Source organism: Marmota flaviventris, chromosome 15 (genome assembly GCF_047511675.1).
Source record: "Marmota flaviventris isolate mMarFla1 chromosome 15, mMarFla1.hap1, whole genome shotgun sequence".
Taxonomy (NCBI): Eukaryota; Metazoa; Chordata; class Mammalia; order Rodentia; family Sciuridae; genus Marmota; species Marmota flaviventris.
The window spans coordinates 34672549-34692283 of record NC_092512.1 but is presented as its reverse complement, the minus strand read 5'-3'; the positions used below and the strand labels follow the sequence as shown (position 1 = coordinate 34692283).

The 19735-nt window shown below is 39.9% G+C and overlaps 1 protein-coding gene across 11 annotated transcripts in view; it reads right to left on the bottom strand.

Annotated features, from left to right (window-relative positions):
* The window catches only part of Ubr5 (ubiquitin protein ligase E3 component n-recognin 5), a 128217-nt gene extending 109832 nt beyond the window's left edge, over positions 1 to 18385 (bottom strand). For 6 of the 11 annotated variants that reach the window (XM_071602195.1, XM_071602196.1, XM_071602197.1 and 3 more), the window contains exon 1: positions 18267 to 18383. In XM_071602195.1, the coding sequence (XP_071458296.1) occupies positions 18267 to 18328 (62 nt within the window). In that variant the 5' untranslated portion in view covers positions 18329 to 18383. Of the gene's footprint in view, positions 1 to 18266 lie in introns of all 11 variants that reach the window. The other 5 variants (XR_011704673.1, XR_011704674.1, XR_011704675.1 and 2 more) reach the window with 2 other exon arrangements.
* Between the last annotated feature and the right edge of the window lie 1350 nt (positions 18386 to 19735).

Sequence of the window (19735 nt, the reverse complement as noted above, 5' to 3'; positions counted from 1 at the left end):
TCTAGTAGGCACAAGGCCCTAGGGAGGGAGGGAGGGATGGAAGGAGGGAAGGAAGGAAGGAAGGAAGGAAGGAAGGGCTAACATTAGTCTTCCTATACATTCATTTCAAATATCTTATTTACAAATCTATTCACCCATAAACTCACCTAAATGGTAAATCTTTGCTCAAAATAAAAAGCCAGTCCCTGCATAACACCAACAAAAAAAGCCACATTTTTATATACCCTAGTAAGTAGTACAACACTGACAGGCAAACCCTAAACAAACACACCTGGTAACATATACTTACAGAATACTCTCATTTCCTCATCCCTAGTCAAGGACTGACTGCATAGGAAAACAAAAGCAGAAGGACCAAAACCTTCATCAATCATTAATTTCTTAAAAAATGGTCTATGACCTGGGCACAGTGGCACACACCAGTAATCCCAGTGACTAGGGAGGCTCAGGCAGGAGAATCACAAGTTCAAGGTCAGCCTCAGCAACTTAGCAAGATCTTTTATCAAAATAAAAAGGGGTGGGGATGTGGCTCAGGGGTTAAGTAACCTGGGTTCAATCCCCCATACCAAACAAGAAACAAAAATGGTCTCCAAACATCCCACAAATTTAACTAGCGCACAACCCAGCCCGTGACTTCCATGTCTTTTGAAGTCAAGTTACTGCCATCATAAAGGTGTTACTTTACAATTCACCATAGTTCAAAGCAAAATATCTGCAAAGTGAAATTCCAAATGTTACAAAAGGCACCAGATTTCATTTATTGGGAAATTCATCAAAATATACCCACCTCTGACAATCAAAAATATTATATACAGATCAATTAAGGAAAACTGAAAACACAATTGTGCTTTGAAATAGAATGATTTGAATATCAAATGGTTATGTGTGTAGCCCTTGGAAAAACTGCAAAATACTTTTGTAAAAATTTCATTATAGCCAGGTGCAGTGGCACATGCCTATAATCCCAGCAGTTCAGGAGGCTGAAAAAGGAGGATAGCAAATTTAAAGCCAGCCTTAGAAAAAAGCAAGGGGCTAAACAACTCAGTGAGACCCTGCCTCTAAATAAAATACAAAAAATGGGACTGGGGATGTGGCTCAGTAGTCAAGTGCCCCTGAGTTCAAGACCCAGTACACGCCCCCCCACCACCAAAAAAAAAATCTTTATAAAATTTAAAATGAAATCAAATTCTGGCTTGAGAAACTCCACTATTATAAGACATTTTTGAGGCAGGTAAAGAAAAGTGAGTGTGCATTGTCTATTTGATTTTTGTTAATTTTCTAAGGTATAATAACAATATGTTAGTTAATATGATACACTAGATCCATATCTAAATGATATAGTACATGCATTTAAAGAAGTTGTATCATGAAAACTGCAACTTTCAATAGTTCAATGAAGCGCTTTTTTTTTGAGGGTGGGAGGATCCTTTGCAGTACTAGGATTGAACAGGGCATTCTACCAATGAGCTATACCCCCAAAATCCCCCTTTTTTGAGACAGGGGTCTCACCAAGTTGCCCAGGCTGGCCTCAAACTGTGATCCTCCTGCCTCAGACTTAGGAATTGCTGGAATTATATCATGCCATCATGCCCAGCTTCAACAACGCTGTTTATATATCCATGCATTATTTTGCAAATACAGCAAAATATTAATTACTGAGTCTACAAAGTAAAAAAATGAGACAATTCATGTTTTTATTCTTTCAAGTTTTCTGCATAACTGAAATTGCTTATAACACAATGTTGAAAAACTTTTTAAATAAATAAAAATCAATCTCCCCCAAAATACACAAATATATGAGAATCAAGGATCATTACATTTAATGGGAAGGGTTGTCAACTGAAGTTACAATGTGCTAACTCCAATGTTAGTCAGAATATTCTGTTTACAAAAACACAAACACTTGATTCAGCCTTTATTCTAAAAAAATTTAAATATAGTTGTGAGAACTAAATTTTATTAAATATCTTGCTGTCAGACACAAGTCTATAATCCCAGCTACTCAAGAGGCTGAGGCAGGAGGATTGCAAATTTGTGGCCAGCCTCAGCAAGACTCAGTCTCAAAATAAAAATTAAAGGGGCTGGGAATGCAGCTCAGGAGGTAAAGCATCACTGGGTTCAATTTCCAGTATTGCAAAAGAATTTTTAAAAATTGCTTATTTTTGAAGTCTAATTAATTTAAGAAAAATACATACTAGTATATATCAGATACTAAGGATACAAAGGCACCTATAGGCCTGTCCTCAAAGAGGTTCCCCTCAAAGCTCCTGGGGGGCACTGAATTTAAAGCATGGCACTGTACCAATGATTAGAATGTCTAAAAGATCATTTAGCAATATTACAAAGAACAGTCAATTCAGAGGGCCTTTCCGTGTCGGTAATTAGTTTTTAATAATACATTTCAAATAAATGAAAAGTATAAAATTTAATTTTTGCCTCTTTTCTTTACTGATGTACAAATATCTGATCCCAAACAAGCCCTCAATAAATATTAAAAGTCACTTTTTTTAAGTTGTAAATGCACATGATACCTTTATTGTATTTATTTATTTTTATGTGGTGCTGAGGATTGAACCCAGTGCCTCACACATACTAGACAAGTGCTCTACCACTGAACCACAATCCCAGATGTCAACAATGTCACTTTTTTAAAAAAACATTTTCTGGGGATCTTGATTTATATTTAAGTTAATATGAAAATTCTGGTGAATGTATTAGGGAAAAAATTGCTTCAATTTTGTAACAATTTTTTTTTTAACAAACTATCTTCTCTATCACCATATTCTGAATGTAAAATGAAAACAATAAATACTTGACTGAAACCCAAAAGACTTTCATTACTTACCCCTTCTTTGGAGCAAGGATATGAATATTTTGTAAACCCAAGTAAAAATTAGGCCCCTGTATCTAAAACTCATGGGATTTGTTAAAAATCAAAGCTCCTAATAAACTATTTTTTTTTGGAGGGGGGGAGGCGGGGGGATACCAGTGATTGATCTCTGGGTCACTTGCCCACTGAGCCACATCCCCAACCCCATTTTGCAACTTACTTAGAGACAGGGTCTCACTGAGTTGCTTAGCACCTTGCTCTTGCTACAGCTGGCTTTGGCGATCCTCCTGCCTCAGCCTCCCAAACTGCTGGGATTACAGGCGTGCACCACTGCTCCTGGATTCATAATAAACTTTTAAAAATAATAAATCAAAAAAAAAAAAAAAACCTGATAACGAAATGCTATTTTAAATTAATATACTCCAAAAGATTTTTGGAAATCTAATTACATGGCTTTGATAAAGGAAATGAGTACATAATGATTATGGGAAGTATAAGTTGGTGCCAATGTTTTAACAATTGATAGCAAGATCTTAGGATAGTGAATGTTTTGATCCTGGGATTTACTCTAATAAATGTTTGCAAATACATTTCTGAGAAAATTTTCTACTGCATGTATAAAATTTGTAAATCTGTTAAAAATTAGCATTATACTCATCTTTCTATGTAAGTTTCCATTTGTAACTTCAAAAAGATTTTTAGAATAATAATAATAATTCCATAAACTCAACATCCTTTTAAGAAAAAAAACTCTAGCCTGTTTTGCAGTGTTGAGAATGGAATCCAGGGTCTCATGCATATTAGGCATGTGCTCTACCACTGAGCTACAACCCCAGACAAAGAAAAAAATCTTTAGAAGAAATTAAATAGGGGGCTGGGGATGTGGCTCAAGCGGTAGCACGCTCACCTGGCATGCATGCGGCTGGGGTTCGATCCTCAGCACCACATACAAACAAAGATGCTGTGTCCGCCGAAAACTAAAAAATAAATATTTTTTTAAAAAATTCATTCTCTCTCTCTCCTTAAAAAAAAAAAAAAAAAAGAAAGAAATTAAATAGTTATTCATTATTCAATGCTTCTGATGTTCTTATTTTTAGGGGGGAAAAAAACTGAAGTACTTGCCTAGGAATTTATTTTCTGTTAAAATAACATTTATAAATATATAAAATATTGAAACACATTAATAACATCAAAAATAATCACCCATGCTCCACACGCAAGTACACTTGTCATTTTTTTCCAATATTTCTAATGAAACTTTTAACATGGTTAATACCATTTTAATCTCTTAGAAAAACACATTGTCTTTTATTCGTCTCAGTGATACCGGTCTGTAAGCAGAATTCACACTGTTCCCAATTGCAGTAAGGCATGTTTATCTTCAGAAATAGTAAATCACCAACAACTTGGTCAAACAAAGGGGAAGAATGCTATTTGTAGTCAAGAAATCAAGCAAGTGGCCTAAAATGGGATGGAACTGACACACCTCTTAGTGTACTGGTTCAGTTTCTCAAATCTAACCACCTAGATAAACCAGTTACAGCTAAATATGACCAAGCACAGCAAACTTATGATAATACTAAGATCATTATTGAATACAGTTAATATAGTATCCTTTTGTACAAGAAACTATTAAACTGATTTGAAACCCTACTCATCACTCTTAAGTATTTGGGGCTTTTAATTCCTCAAATCCACTGCACACTTTTACCTTGGGGTGTTCACACATGTTGTTTCTCTACCTAGAAAGCTTTTCAATTCTTAATGCTCTGTACTGCCTCCCACAGCTCTCACATAAGCCCTTCAGCCTACCACCTACTCACTATCCCATATGCATTTGCAACAGTTCTTCTTTAGGTAAGACACCACCCCAATACTTTCCCAAGACTAAGCCAGGGGGCTCTGATAAAGAATCTTAAACATCTCCTTCATTGAACTTATCACAATGCCCTGTCATGTCATGGTCTATCATTCCCACAGACTAAGATCCACCACAACACACCCCAGACTAGAACTGACATGTAGCTGAATACACCCCCCCCCAATATCTTGCTGAATAATTAATTACAAGCCCTTTTTATTTTGAGACAGGGTCTATCTAAGTTGCAGAAACTGACCTCACATTTGCAATCTTGCCTCAGCCTTTTGAGTAGGTAGGATTACAAGCATGAGCCATTGTGCCCAGCCGAGATAGTATATTAATGGCTTCGAATATTGTGTACAAATACATATAACAGGTATGTAAATATTAACATATAATTACATTTACATATATCTTAACATATACACATTATTTAAAAAGCATGTGCTGGTAACAAGTTTCCAAAGGAAAACCAATTAGGCTAAGTTAATGTAGGCTCTAGCCTTTGCCACTTAACTGATCTAAGCACTCCAACCCTCATTTCCCTTAGCTATAAAATAAAATCCTAAAATCCTTCTTTGTGTAAAATTTTGAAGAACACCTCAAACATGACATATTTGATCATGTCAAACCATAAAGCATCATCAATTATTATTCTAAAATTCAGAATGTTAATAGGTATCCTGGAAAATAGAAAAGTTTCTGAGTACTTGGCAATACCAGGACCTCCTATACAGCTTTCCCAAAGAGTAGAGCAACTGTTTCAATCCATGAGAAATCAAAGGTGAACAAACACTCCCAACTCTAAGAGATACCACTGTGGGTGTGCTTTTGTTTTATCACATGCTATTTCAAATAAGGTTTTTTTTGTCTTGTTTTGTTTTTAACCACACAGAACTTTCCGCTACTAAATTTATATGAAAAACATAATTAACAGATAATACAAATGGACTGCATTTATTCATGTTAAATTAAATGCACCAGCCTTAGTTTAAAATTTAAAAAATAATAATAATGCAAAAGAGTTAAAGCTGTTTATTTTAAAAAGCTCAATTAAAATAAGGTGGAAAAGGTTTAAAAAACTCTATTTTCCATCCACTATTTTCATCCACACTCCTGAATATCGATGAGAATGATTACAAGTCGTGGTACACGCCTATAATCCCAGCAATTCAGGAGGCAGAGTCAGGAAGATCACAAGTTTGAAGCCAACCTCAGCAACTCAGGAAGACTCTCAGCAACTTAGTGAGACTCTGTCTCAAAAATAAATTTTAAAAGGGCTGGGATTTAGTTCAGTGGTAAAAGTGCCCCTCGGTTCAATCACTACTACTATTACTGCTACTACAATACTGTGGTGGTGGTGGTAGAGGAGGAGGAAATAGGAGCAGCAAGAGGAGGGAGAGGGAGGAGGAGGATCAGGAGGGAGAAGAGAAGAGGCAGGAAATAAAAACCAAAGTTTTGAAATGGCAGAGCTGGCCAAAATATATCAAATACAATTTGTAAAATAATATCACAGGCCTAAAGATTCAAATTAAAATGAACTTTCAAACATTACATATACCTCCTCATATACAAAATGAGTAAACTGAGACTGCAGGAAAATGATGATAAGCCTTGAGACTCCGTGACTAGTTCAGAGAGACCAGAAAGACTCCTAACTCAGACCAGAGTCCTTCCACTTCTCAAGAGTTCTGGTGCCTGTGGCACACAGAATCTTTCAGATATCATTGCCAAATTCTGTAACAATTGTATCACTTGATAAAGAATGTCAATATTAGAAAACAAACCTTAAGAATTAAACAGATACATCTGAATTCAGAAATACAGTTTTTACTATTTCATTTCACCTTGGGCTCTTAGGAAAATAAGTGTGATATAAAATTCTATGCCCATTAAAATATTACATCATGCCAACATGGTGTCATATGCCTAAAATCCTAGCAACTCCAGAGGCTGAGGCAGGAGAAAGGCAAATTCCCAGCCAGCCTGAGCAACTTAACAAGACCCTTCTCAAAAAATAAAAAAGGTTGGGAATATAGGTTGGTGGTAGAGCACTCCTGGGTTCCATTCCCAGTAACACAAAAATGAATAAATTTTTAAAATAAAAAAAAAGTCTTCTGATCTATTTATTTCAAGGGAAATATTTCTCAAAAATGCATATAGGAAAAAATTAAAATTAAAAAATTAAACGCATGTGGGGAAAATGTTGCTTTCTAGCTTCAGTACTTTGACAAAAATACCTGCATAATTAAGAATTTGCTACTGGAGGAAACTAAGTGATGGATACATGGACTTTTCAATACTATCTTTGCAAATTCTTGGGAGTCCATAATTGTTTCCAAATCAAGTTAGAAAAACAGTAAATTGCATAATCACCTGCAGTCACTCCCTGAGCCCACTAATCTATAACCTTACTATGTGTGTGTGTCTGTGTTGCTGGGTATTGAACTCAGGGCCTTGTGCATTAGAGGCAAGCACTCCACCAACTGAGCTATATCCTCAGCCCAACCTTACTCTTCTTTAAACTTTCCCAATGAGCCAGAGGTTCCAAGCACTTCCTAATCCTGAATTCCAGGAAGTGCTGGTGCAGCAAGTGAAACACATAAGCCATTCCTAGCGGAGCACATTTGCACATGAGACGCACACAACATTTGCTGAACAAGGAAAGTTAATCTTAACACTGTTCTCAAACTGTGTAGGCAATAGCAAGGCAAATGTTGACACAGCCCAAACTTGACTACCTCTTTTCATCAGTCTTTCATAATCTACTACTAGCCTAGCCTATAGACCAACTTCCCTGTCCCGCCTAGACTGTAACTTTATGAGCACAGGCGAATTTTTCTTTGTGGTACTAGGGATTGAGCCTAGGGGCACTCTAGCACCGAGGTAGAGCCCTACCCCCTATTTATTTTGAGACAGGTTTTTGTTAAATTTCTGAAGCTGGTCCCCAACTTAAGATCCTCCTGCTTCAACCTCTGGGATTTCAGGCATGGACCACCATGCCTGTCCTGATGTGTGTTTTTAAAAACTACACTTCCAGTGTCTTATAGTACCAGGGTGGAGCTACTATCTATGTAAACTTAACTTGAATTTTTAAAACTTCATGGTAAAAACAAATAAGTAAACAAAACAAACTACTGCAAATGACTTCCCCGCTTTCTGGTTTTACTCAATGTATGCAGGCAGGGCTTTGGAGGTAACTCAATGGTACAGAGAGTGCTTACCTAGCATGTGTGTGGCCCTAGGTTCAATCCCTGGCACACAAAAATCAAGGAGCAAGAAAACACTCTATTCTCAAAAAAGACAGCTAAGAACCTGTAGTTCCTGCTTTAAATCAAAGAACCTCTTAACTGGAAGAAAAAAAAAAAAAAAACAACCACAGTTAATGATTTTATTTCAATTTGGTTAAGCTACATTACTCATATAAAATATTCTTATCAGAAAAACTTTTCCATTTCAAAACAACTATGAGGGGGCTGGGGGCATAGCTTAGTAGTAGAGAATGTGCTTATAGTCAGTGCAGGCCCTGGGTTTCATCTCCAGCATCAAAAAACAAACAAACAAAAATATATCATGGCCGCAAAAACAAACAAACAAAAAAAAACCTATCACCTCTCAAGAATGTCCTAGAATTTACTAAAGGAAAAGCTTCCAGCAACCATCAGTTCACATTTCCAAAGAGTCTTCTGGAAAGTAGAGATGTCATAGAGAAGAAAAACAAAGTACCGATTGTCCTGAAATCGCTGCAATTCAAAAATTTTATGAAGCCAGAAACATTCTGGGTGTATGGGGTAGCTGCTAACTATCTACTGACTCCCATCTTTGGATGCAAGTGTTGAATGTACCCTTCATTGGCTCTCAGAAGTCAACATATCGCCTGGTTCTACATCTACAGCAATGACAGAATTCTGATTAGGGAATTGTTAGGATCCTGTGCCAGTTATCTGGACTCATGCTCCTGTGGCAACAATAGGAGGCAAAGAAAAAGTACTTCCTAAACTCCTCCAAGGACAAACCAAAGAAACAAAAGGTCGAAATGCTCATTATCAAGAAAATACTCCATATCCCCCCCCTCAATTATTCCCTAATCTATACTACAATTATTCCCTAATCTATACTAATCAAGACACCTGAGAAGCAGAGCATAATCACTTAGGTAAAACACCAATGAATTTCTCAAAGATGAATACTTAATTCTAAGCAGGATTTTAAAAGAATCCATGGCTAGGGGTTATAGCTCAATGGTAGAGTATGTGCTTAGCATGTGCAAAGCCCTGGGTTTCACACCTAGCACCAAGAAAGGAGAAAGAGTAAGAAATCAATTGTTTAAAGAAAAAAAAAAAAAAAAAAGCATCAAATTGGTGCTTCCTTTACAAACTTAAAATAGAAATTTCTAGATTCAAGTGATGACACAGAACAATAAACTGGACAAATTCAAATTACTTCTGGAGCAAGACATGGTGGCACATGCCTGTAATCCCAGTGATTCAGGAGGCTGAGGCAGGAAAATCTCAAGTTTGAAGCTATCCCAGGCAACTTAAGGAGAGACTGTCTCAAAATAGAAAGAACTGGAGATGTAACTCTGTGGTAAGGCATCCTTGGGTTAAATTTTCAATACCTTCTCCCAAAAAACCCTAAATCCCCACATACACACTTTCAATAAGAAACAATTACTATTATAATGTAAGAAACCAACCAACTACACAAACCCAATAGCCCTCTCTTCCCAAAGCCTTTTTGCAGGGTGGGAGTTGGGTGGGACTGCACTGGGAATTAAACCCAAGGTGCTACACCACTGAGCCATTTCCCCAATCCTTTCTTGAGACAGGGTCTTGATAAATTGCTAAAGGTCTGACTAAATTGCTAAGACTGGCCTCAAATTTATTATCCTTCTGTCTAAGCCTTCAGAGTCACTGGGATTACTAGCACACACCACCTCACCCAGCTCCCACAGCCTTTTATACAAAACCCTGTTCTCATCAAGATATTAAGATTGGGCTGGGGATGTGGCTCAAGCGGTAGCACGCTCGCCTGGCATGCGTGCGGCCCGGGTTCGATCCTCAGCACCACATACAAAGATGTTGTGTCCGCCGATAACTAAAAAATAAATATTAAAAAATCTCTGTCTCTCTCTCTTAAAAAAAAAGATATTAAGATAACCCTACCATGTTATCTCTGCTTTCTAAAATTTTCCATCAAATTTGGCTAATCTCAAATTTGGCTTTTACTTAAAGTTTACACAACACAGAACCTCTTCTCACATCACATCAAGCAGGCTATCACAAAGAACAACCAAATGAATTTCCACCATGCCCGAGTAAGAGTCTTGGAGATGCTCAGGAAAAGACCTGGAACCTTACATCACCTGAATTCAAATAGGTTCACACTGGAGCAGAACCAGCATAAAATGGTAGCTTCAACCCCTTTTTCTCCTATACTACAAAAAAATGGGGCCTGAACTAATGGGGGGGAAAGTAACTCTATTGATTCATTCATTATAGTACTTGACAGACTGGACACAATCATAACCTTTGTAACCAGCAATCTAGAATACAATCACTAGATTTAATGAAATTTTAAAATATATCTTTACATATGCTAATATTATTTTTAATTAACATGCAAATTTGCTGTCAATAAAAATACAATGTTGCTGGACATGATGGTGAATGCTTATAATTCCAGCAACCCAAGAGGCTAAGAGGCTGGGAGGCCAGAAGGCTGGAGCAGGAGGATGGAAAGACTCAGCAACTTAGTGAGATCCTAAGCAACTAAGCTAAGAACCTGTTTCAAAATAAAAAATAAAAAGGGATAGAGATGTGGCTCACCCCTAGGTTCAACCCCCAATGCAAAAAAAAATTTTATATACATGCACATACACATAATGTTTTACTCTGCCTGCTTCCTATGAAAAATATCTTAACAAATTAGTTAAGAAAAAATTCAGGTATATAAAATTATAGTCAGATACAGTGGCACACATCCAGTGACTTGGAAGGATAAGGCAAGAGGATTAAGTTCAAGGCCAGCTTCAACAACTTAGGAGACTGTCTCAAAAAAAAAATTAAAGTAATGCAGATGTGGCTCAGTGGTAAAGCACCCCACCCCACCTCCAAAAAAAAAAACGAAAAAGAAAAAACTTAAAGTCAAACACACATGTAGCTCATGTAGCTCAATGGTAGAGTATCCCTCATCCCTGAGGAAAAAAAAAGAACAGGGGATGGGGGAGAATTTAAGGAGAGGGAAGGAAAACAGAGAAAGAAGGATAGGAAGGGTGGGAAGAGAGGAAGAAAAATTGCAAAGTCACCAACATGTTAACAGGGAGAGCCAGAACTTTTCATCTCAAATTTGAGATTCTCTGTTTTCCACAAGAATTTTTTTTATAACAAGGAATTTTTTTTTTAAGAATATGAATACTAGGGAATGGCTCCAAATAGAAAAACCCAAATTTACAACTATAAAACAGATTTTATAATTATGGTATAGATACACAATTTAATACTACTACCCATTAATATATAAAGAAACTACTACAAAAGCAATGCATAACAAAAGCATTGTTCTAAGCAAAAGAAACCAGACTCGTGATTCCATTTCTACAAAATCCTACAGAGGCAAAACCATAGTAAAAGAAAGCAGAATAGTGGTTGCAAGGGACAGAAGAGGTAGGGAGAATGGACTTAATATACAAAGGTAACTTTTTGGGGTGATGAAAATGTTCTACATCTTGACTGAGTGGTAGCTATGCAAATGTACATTCTTCTCAAAAAACTTGATCAAATGGTACACTTGAAATGAATGAACTATACTGTTGTAAAGTATAATTGTAAGATGTAAATACTGAAAATATATTATTAATGGGAATACCCTTTTTTAGGGGGGGAGGCTGATACTGGGGATTGAAGCCAGAGGCATTTAACTGAGCCATATCCCCAGCCCTTTTATTTTATTTTATTTTATTTTGGAAACAAGGTTTCATTAGTTGCTTAGGGTCTGATTAAGTTGAGGCTGGCCTCTAATTGCAAACTTGTGTTCCTCTGGCCTCAGTCTTCCAAGTCACTGGGATTAAAGGCATGTGCTACCATGCCCAGATAAATACAGTACGTTTGCTATGCAAAAAGACAAACTGAATTTACCAGGGAGATAACATTCAATATTAACACTTTATTTAATCGCGAGTTCAAAGCCAGCCTCAGCAACTGTGAGGCACTAAGGAACTCAGCGACCCTGTCTCTAAATAAAATATAAAATATGGCTGGGGGTGTGGCTCAGTGGTCAGGTACCCCCTGTGTTCTATCCCCAGTACCAAAAAAAAAAAGTTTCAAAGCATAGGTAATTAAGGATTTAACATATTTCTCATTCTGAAGTGTATTATCACTACACTGATTATATCAAAAAATAATGAAATATTAGAGATAAATTCTTAAAAGATAAACTCGGTTTACTAATACTCTCACTGCTATATATTACTTAGAAAAATATCACAAACTTTTCACTTGACCTTATCTTATTCTTCAGTGTATATCCCCATTGAAAATCATTTAATTTCATCATTAATTGTAAAATTACAAAATGACTGTTAATAAAATGCCATTATACTGGAGATTAAGAAGTTACAACCTTGGAACTGGTGGTATAGTTCAACAGTAGGGCTCACACTTAGTAGAGGCCCTGGGTAACAGCTTCAGCGCAAGCGAGCGTGCACACTCACAAAGACACCCCAAAGCATTGAGCTGTCGAGAATATTAAGATTTCCAATGTGATCCCGCCCTCCCGCCCATTCTTCTAAAAAGTTACAAGCCAAACAAGTTTTCTGGTGGCATGCCCCATGCTTACAATCCCAGTCTATAATCCCAGCTACTAGGGAGGATCTTGAGGCAGAAGGATGGCAAATTAGAGGCCAGCCCTGGCAACTTAGCAAGGATCCATCTCAAAATAAAATGTTGGAACTGGGTATATAGCTCACTGGTAGAGTACTTGCTTTTGTGAGAGAGATTAGGCTGTGTGGGACAGAGCATCATATCATCAGTGGAAAATCTTAAGTCTCTTGAGTTATGTGAGAGATTGGGTTCCATCCCAAGTACCACAAAAGAAAAAAAATCAGCAAAATTACATCAACATTTCATAATCATAGAGACCCAGGAATCTATCAGAATGCCAACATATCAAAATCACAGAAACACAGGTGGTGCCCAGGCACAGTAGTGCAAGCCTATAATTCCAGCAACTAGGAAGGTTAAAGCCAGAGATCACAAGTTGGAAATAAGTTTCAGCAACTTAGCAAACCTTGTCCCAAAATAAAAAAGGGCTGGGGATGTGGCTCAGTGATTAAGCATGCCCCTAAGTTCAATCTCCAATACCAAAATGGGGGGAGGGGGACAGTAACTGGACCTTTTCTTTATTAGAAGTATGATAAAATGGGGGAAAAGAAGGCAATAAGTACATCCTCTTTCACCATAAAATTGCTCCCTTCAATATGCCCTTTAAGGTCTACTTAAATGTAATTTAACAGTCTTCAATGATTAAACTTTCCTTTAGAGATCATTTGCTAAATTAATAGTTAAGAGAAAAAAATCCTACCCTTCCTAATTCCATCCCATTTCTCCCAGTTGTACTCCTGTGGACCATATGATTTCCTTCACAAGTGCCTGTTTATTCCTAGGTCTATGATTTAGTAATCAACTTCTTAAATGTAAATTTAATCTGCCCTTGTTTCAATCTTTTAATCTTTCCTTCAGCAATTTCATTTAATCACTTTATGCAGCACGGCTCTGCCTTTCCAGTAGTGTTTCCAGTACTGTTTTTAGGTAACAATCCCAAAATAATGAAGAGTTAAGATTTCCCACTGATGATATGATGCTCTATCCCACACAGCCTAATATGTGTTATTTTGGGTGGGTTTTGGGTTTGCTTTCTGTTTTGTTTTCACTTGAGGATTGAGTGTTTTTGTTTTTTGGGGGGGGTGCCACCCACTTAAATTTCAGGCAGCTTTCAATTATGATAATCTCCACCCCCCACAACTTTTGTTCAACTCATCATAATACCTATCTTCTGGTTTCTACTGAGAGGGCAAGGATATTCCTGAGTCTTTAAATACAACAGTTTCCAATCATGAGCACTTACTAAATACTATGCTCTATGCAAAGAATCACACTTTCTCTGACAATACTCTCCAAGAGGACTTTCAGTGATAATGGCACTGTTTTCTATCTGCACTGTCCAGTGTGATGGTGAGTAGCTACATGTGGCCTTAGAACACTTGAAATATAACTAGTTACCAAAGAACTGACTTAAATTTTAACTTTAATTAACTTTGATTTAAACCATCATGTTTTGAGACTAACAAGAACTTAATATTGCTTGAATTTTCTTCATAACGTAATTTTCACTTATTTTTACATTTATAAGTACTGAACAAAACTAGGCCAGGGTTTCTCAACCTTACCACAAGTGACCTTTTGGACCAGATAATTCTGTTGGTGGGGGGGCTATCCTATGCATTACAGGATGTTTGGCATCATCTCTGGCCTCTAACCACTAGAAACCGGTAGCAATGTACCAGCTGTGACAATCAAACAACTTCTTCAGGCTGGGGGTACAACTCAGTAGCAGAACATGTGCTTAGCATTTCCAAGGTTCTGGGTTTAACCCTCAACATTAAAAAAAAAAAAAGTGTCCAGACACTGCCAAATATCCCCTGTGGCATATGAGCTGAGTATCACAAACTTAGGACTAAGAGTCTAGATTCTTCACTTAAGGCTAAGAATATTAAGACAAAAGTGATTTGAGTTCCTGTTTTCCTATACAGAAACCAGGCAACACATAAAAGCAGTTAAACGAAACCATCTCTTTATATTTTACAGAACTCACATTATACTTTATAATAGTTGTTTTCCCATCCACTATTAACTGTTGACCTTGAGATGGATATTATGCCTAATTCAGAGATTGAGATGGAAGGGAAGTGCAGAGAGGGAAGTTCGAAGCAGTTAAATGACATGCCTACCAGAACATGCTTCCAAACTCCTATCTATACTATCTTACCCTGTAGCCTTACAGCACCTAAAGGGAAAAAGAAAAACCCTTTTGATATGACACTCTCAATCAAGACTGTTTATGATTGCACAACACATTACAATGCCAAAAGGCAAACCTCACAGGAAAATTCCACATATAGACAAAGAGAACTGGAGTAACTAACCGGCATCCTGAGGAATAATTCAGGGACTGGCCATGCTGCACCCACATCACTTTAAAAAGGCCTCTCCTAGGGCTGGGTTGCAGCTCAGTGGTAGAGCACTTGCCTAGCAAGTGTAAGACACTGGGTTTGATCCTCAGCATCACATAAAAATAAATAAATAAAGGTATTGTGTCCATTTGCAACTCAAAATTTTTAAAAAATTTATTTTTTTCTACTAACCTAGTACTAGGAAAGGGTTCAAAGGCTCAGCCCCCTGACTAAAGGTAAAAGTCAATCTGGAGCTCTGGAGGAGGAGTTAAAAGAAAAGGAGAATGAAAACTAAGACAGGTGGTTGGCTGCGAAGGCTGGCATGCCAGAGACAGTAGAAATATTCTGGAATACAGGCCAAGTGGAATAGTGGAAAGAACCCTGGACTTTTTAAAAAAAGAAAAAAAGGTCAGAAGACCCATCATGTGGAACTCAGATGTCTGTCAGTAGCTCACTATGTGTCTCCTGATAAATTCAACTCATTGGGGAGAAGATTGGTCTACATGACTCTGGGGACACTTTCCAGATATTGGTGAGCTTATGCCTCCAACTCTATCCTCAACCTCAATATGCAGATCCAAGTTCTCAGAAACTAACTCAAGAAATGCACTGAAAAGAAAGCCAAAGTGTCACAAAAGAAAATTCTGAGTAGAAAATGATGCTTTCAGGCCAAATTTTTTTTTTTTTCCTTTTTTTTAGTGCTGGGGTTATTCAAACCCAGGACCTTATGCTAGGCAAACGCCAAAAGTTTTCTTTAACTGAGCAATTTTTGTAGTACCACAATCCTCATGTAATCTTACTGTTTTTAGAGTAAAGAATAAAATATATCTATTTATACCCCTTTTCCTCCAAAACTATCATTCATTATTCATTTGCAACTCCCACAGGCACATTTTTCATATTAAAATGAAGCTATGTAAGCACACTCTTTCCTAATTCCATAACTTAATTAAAAAAGGTTGTGCTGGGGTTTGTTTTGGGTTTTGTGGTTTTTATTTTGTTTTGTTTTTGGAAGCAGATTTGTCTCAAGCAATAGGTTGGTCTAATTACTCTGCAACTAGGTATAAAAAGAGGAGTTTTCTTTCTGAAGGGTAGACACAGAACAGTTTCTGCCACAAGTCAACCAGGTCAAAAAACATACAGTGCCTTGGCTACCTCTTAAAATTTTACCTACACAGCTGTTCTATTTTCTCATTTATGTGAAACTTCAATTATAATTCAAATCCACTTCTCCTTTTCCCATTTCATGAGAAAACCCAAAATGATTTAATGTTAACATTGTGTACTGATGCTAGAATCAAAAACAAAATGTATTACTTTTTTATACTAGGAATGGGAGGGTTAGTTTTAAGATATGACTTGTAAATTTCTGAAACAGGTGAAGCAAAAGGGATACTAAAAAAATGAATCAAAGTGCCCCCCAAAACAGCAAAATAGGTTTTGGCATGCACAGCCAATTGAGTAAGCTAGTCAGGTACTTGGTACATAAAGTCAAGACTAAGAAAACACGCTCTACTTCTTTCCTCCCTGGTGCAATTTTCTAAGTTAAAAGACAAGTTACACGACAAGCATGCTTCTATGAATGACAGCAGAGCTATTCTCACTACTTGCCTACTTCTAAAATATACAAAAACTCCTATGTTGAAGTCTTTTATAAAAAGATATCTAATGAAATAAAGTTAGAGTAAGGATCACATAACAAAATATTAAATAACCTAAAGGTTATTTCCATATGTAAAGGAGCTATAAGACAACTCCAAATGGTTAATATTTTCAAAAGTAATTCCAAAAGTTTCACAAATACGTATTTAACAATATTGCTAGAGCAAAGATTAAACAAATCCGAACCCAGTTCGAGAAACTATGCCGCCAGCTCCGGATTTAAAAGCAATCCGCCCCACCTGAGGCGGTTAGATACATTGAGACAGAAGCCAATATCTTAGCAGCAAGTTAGGCCTCTACCTCTCTCTGGGAAGCGCATGACAAACAGGGCGTCATACAACTTGAGTCACCAGGTCACTTAGCAAAAATTACTCCTAACTTGCAAACTTGGGATCAGATGGCCTTCTATACTAAAAAGAAATATACATAGCAATAAAGGATTAGACTAGAGAGAGGATAAAATGCTCCACTTTCTGACCCGTAAACATTTGGCCCATCATTAGCTCTGAGTCCTAGATTCTAAGACATGCTTTAATGGAGGCCTCCCTCAACCTCCTCTGAGTCTGTTTTGCAACAGTGAAGGAACTTTTCCTGCATTATCTCAGTTCCCTTAGAACATGTGGCCCTGCAATTCAATATCCTAAACTGGCAAAGAACAGTAGCGGAGGGAAAGAGGAGGAAGCCAAAGCAAAACAGCCTTATGAAAGACAAAAAAAAAAAAATTTTAAATATCAAAATCCCTCCTCCTCCCATAGCAAAGCCAACCCAGAAATTTACAGCGTGTTAAGAAAAGCAGCATTGCGAACTGCAAACGTAAGAGTTTTCCTTTGACACTCTACGCACGGTTTTCAGCTGTCAAATTACAACTCAGGAAAACACTATCATTAGAATAAAAAAGGAAACAAAAAAGCTCGCACCACAGGGGCCGGGAGCTGGAGCTGCCAACACCATTTCAAGGGAAGGAGAGCAAAGGGAATCCAATCCACTTCCCCACCCCCGCCCAAATTCATCCCCACCCGGGGGCAGGCAAACCTCACGGCAGGGGCTCAAATTTAATAATAATAACAATAATGATGGTGCTTCCTCCCTTTCTCCCTCCCCCAACCCCCTCTCCGGATCTGCCGGGAATCGCAACACCCACCCACCCCCCGGGATCCCCAGGCCTGGCAGGTCCAGACTACCCCACCGGACACAGCTCGCGGGAGTCCTAGAGGACCCAACCCAGCCTACCCCGGGGCCTCTGGCCCCGCTTCTCCTCTTCCCTCTCTTTTTACCTCCACCATCCCCCATCCGCATTGTCTGTCTCAATTCAACTTTGACTAATATGGATTCCTCGGGCCTGGGCCGGGCGGTAATTACAGCCCGCCCCCCGGGAGCCGGAGCCCCCCCCATCTCCGCCGAGTTCAACGCGGCTCTATGCGGGAGGGGGAAGGGGGTCTGCAGAGCGCTCTTCCGTCTACACCGCGGGCCCGGTCTACACTGCGCCCACCCCCCCGCGGCCCCTAACCCCCGGGACGAGAAGTTTGCCCCAGAAGGGCCTACAGGGGGCAGTGAGGACCCCCCAACCCAGCCGGTCGGACGGCGCGTAAACACCCGCGCCGGCCCCGGCGAGGTCGGTGGGGGTGGGGGGAGGGGAGGGCGCCCCTCCCCCGCCAGCCCGCCCGCCGGCCGGCCGGCCCTATTACCTGTCATTGAGCTGGTCCTCGGTGCCCGGCAGCGGGTGAACCACGAAATGGATGGACGTCATGGTGCTTCCTTCTCGTCCTCCTACTGAGGACGGCCCCCTCCCAATCTCGCCCGCCCCCCGAAGCCCCTTCCCCTCCCCAAAACCCACGGCCGCCGCCGCCTCCCAATTCCCAAATGGAGGGAAGCGAATGCGCAGGGGCCGCCGCCGCCTCCCTGCCGGGCGTGTGTCCGCGGCCCGGCGGTCCGGCGGGGCAGGCAGGAGGACGGATCAACGCGCCACTCGCTCGCCCGGCCACTGCGCGAAGGGGCGCGAGGCCGGCGGCCGGGACCGGGGCACGCCGCCGCCAGCGGCAGCCGGGCGTCGGGAGAGGACCACTGGGGAGGAAGGCGAGGGGCGGGCGGCGGGGACCGTGTAGTCCTGGCGGCGGACGGGTCGGACTAGGGGAGGTGGGAGGGAGAGAAGCCCGCACCGCGCGTCACTGGCGAAAAGCCGCCGCCGCCGCCAGCACCGCCGCCGCCATCTTCACTTCTGCCCCAGTTTCTCCGTCTCGCAAGATCCGCGCCGGAGCGGCGGGGGAGGGGCGGACGGGAGGAGAGGAGGAGGGAGGAGACCGGCGGGCGGGGGCACGGCCGCGAGGGGGCGGGGCTCCGGGAAACGGGCGGTAAGGCCCTTTCGATTGGGCGGCTCAACGTTGTCGGGCCACGACGCTGTAAGGCGCGCGCCGATTGGCGCGTTCGGCTCCCGAGCCCAGCCCTCCAGAGGGCGGGGTGTCTCCGAGTGAGTGTTCCGGAGAGCACGTGTTAGGGAAGGCGGAGGCGGTGGGGTGAGCCTGCCGCTGGGGGAGTCCTAGAGGGAGGGAGAGTGAGTCCCGGAGGAGGTGGAGGAGAGAGGGGGCTTCTTCGCTCTCTCATTCTGATTTCCCTGGGGCAACCCTAATTATTTCTTGGATCCTTAGTGGGGTTTGTTGTTGTTTCTCGTCCTTCATCCGCAGTTGTATTTAAAGTGGAACTGTGAAATGAGTTAAGGGACAAGAAATGCACAGCGTTTTAAGGCAATTATGTAAGGCCCTTAACCAAAAGGTGATGGTAGGATTATGGAAGTGACTTTGCAGCAACTTATTTAATCATTCTTTCCTCTTCACCACTGTCCGAGTATCCACATAAACACAAAATGTGGAAATTTCCATTAATTTTCTGTTTAAGTGATTCATGATTTTTATATTACTCTCAAATGAAAAAATGATTCTCCTATTCTACAGAGGTTCTTCAGTTTATGATCAGTGAGATCCTAAGGGCAGATTGTTGAATGAATCCATTGGATTTTTCTGGGGCACCAGTGCATAGCTTTCTTCTCAAAGGTTTTTCCCTTGGAAAACTCAGGTACCCTTTTTTTTTTTAATATTTATTTATTTATTTTAGTTTTCGGTGGACACAACATCTTTGTTTGTATGTGGTGTTGAGGATCGAA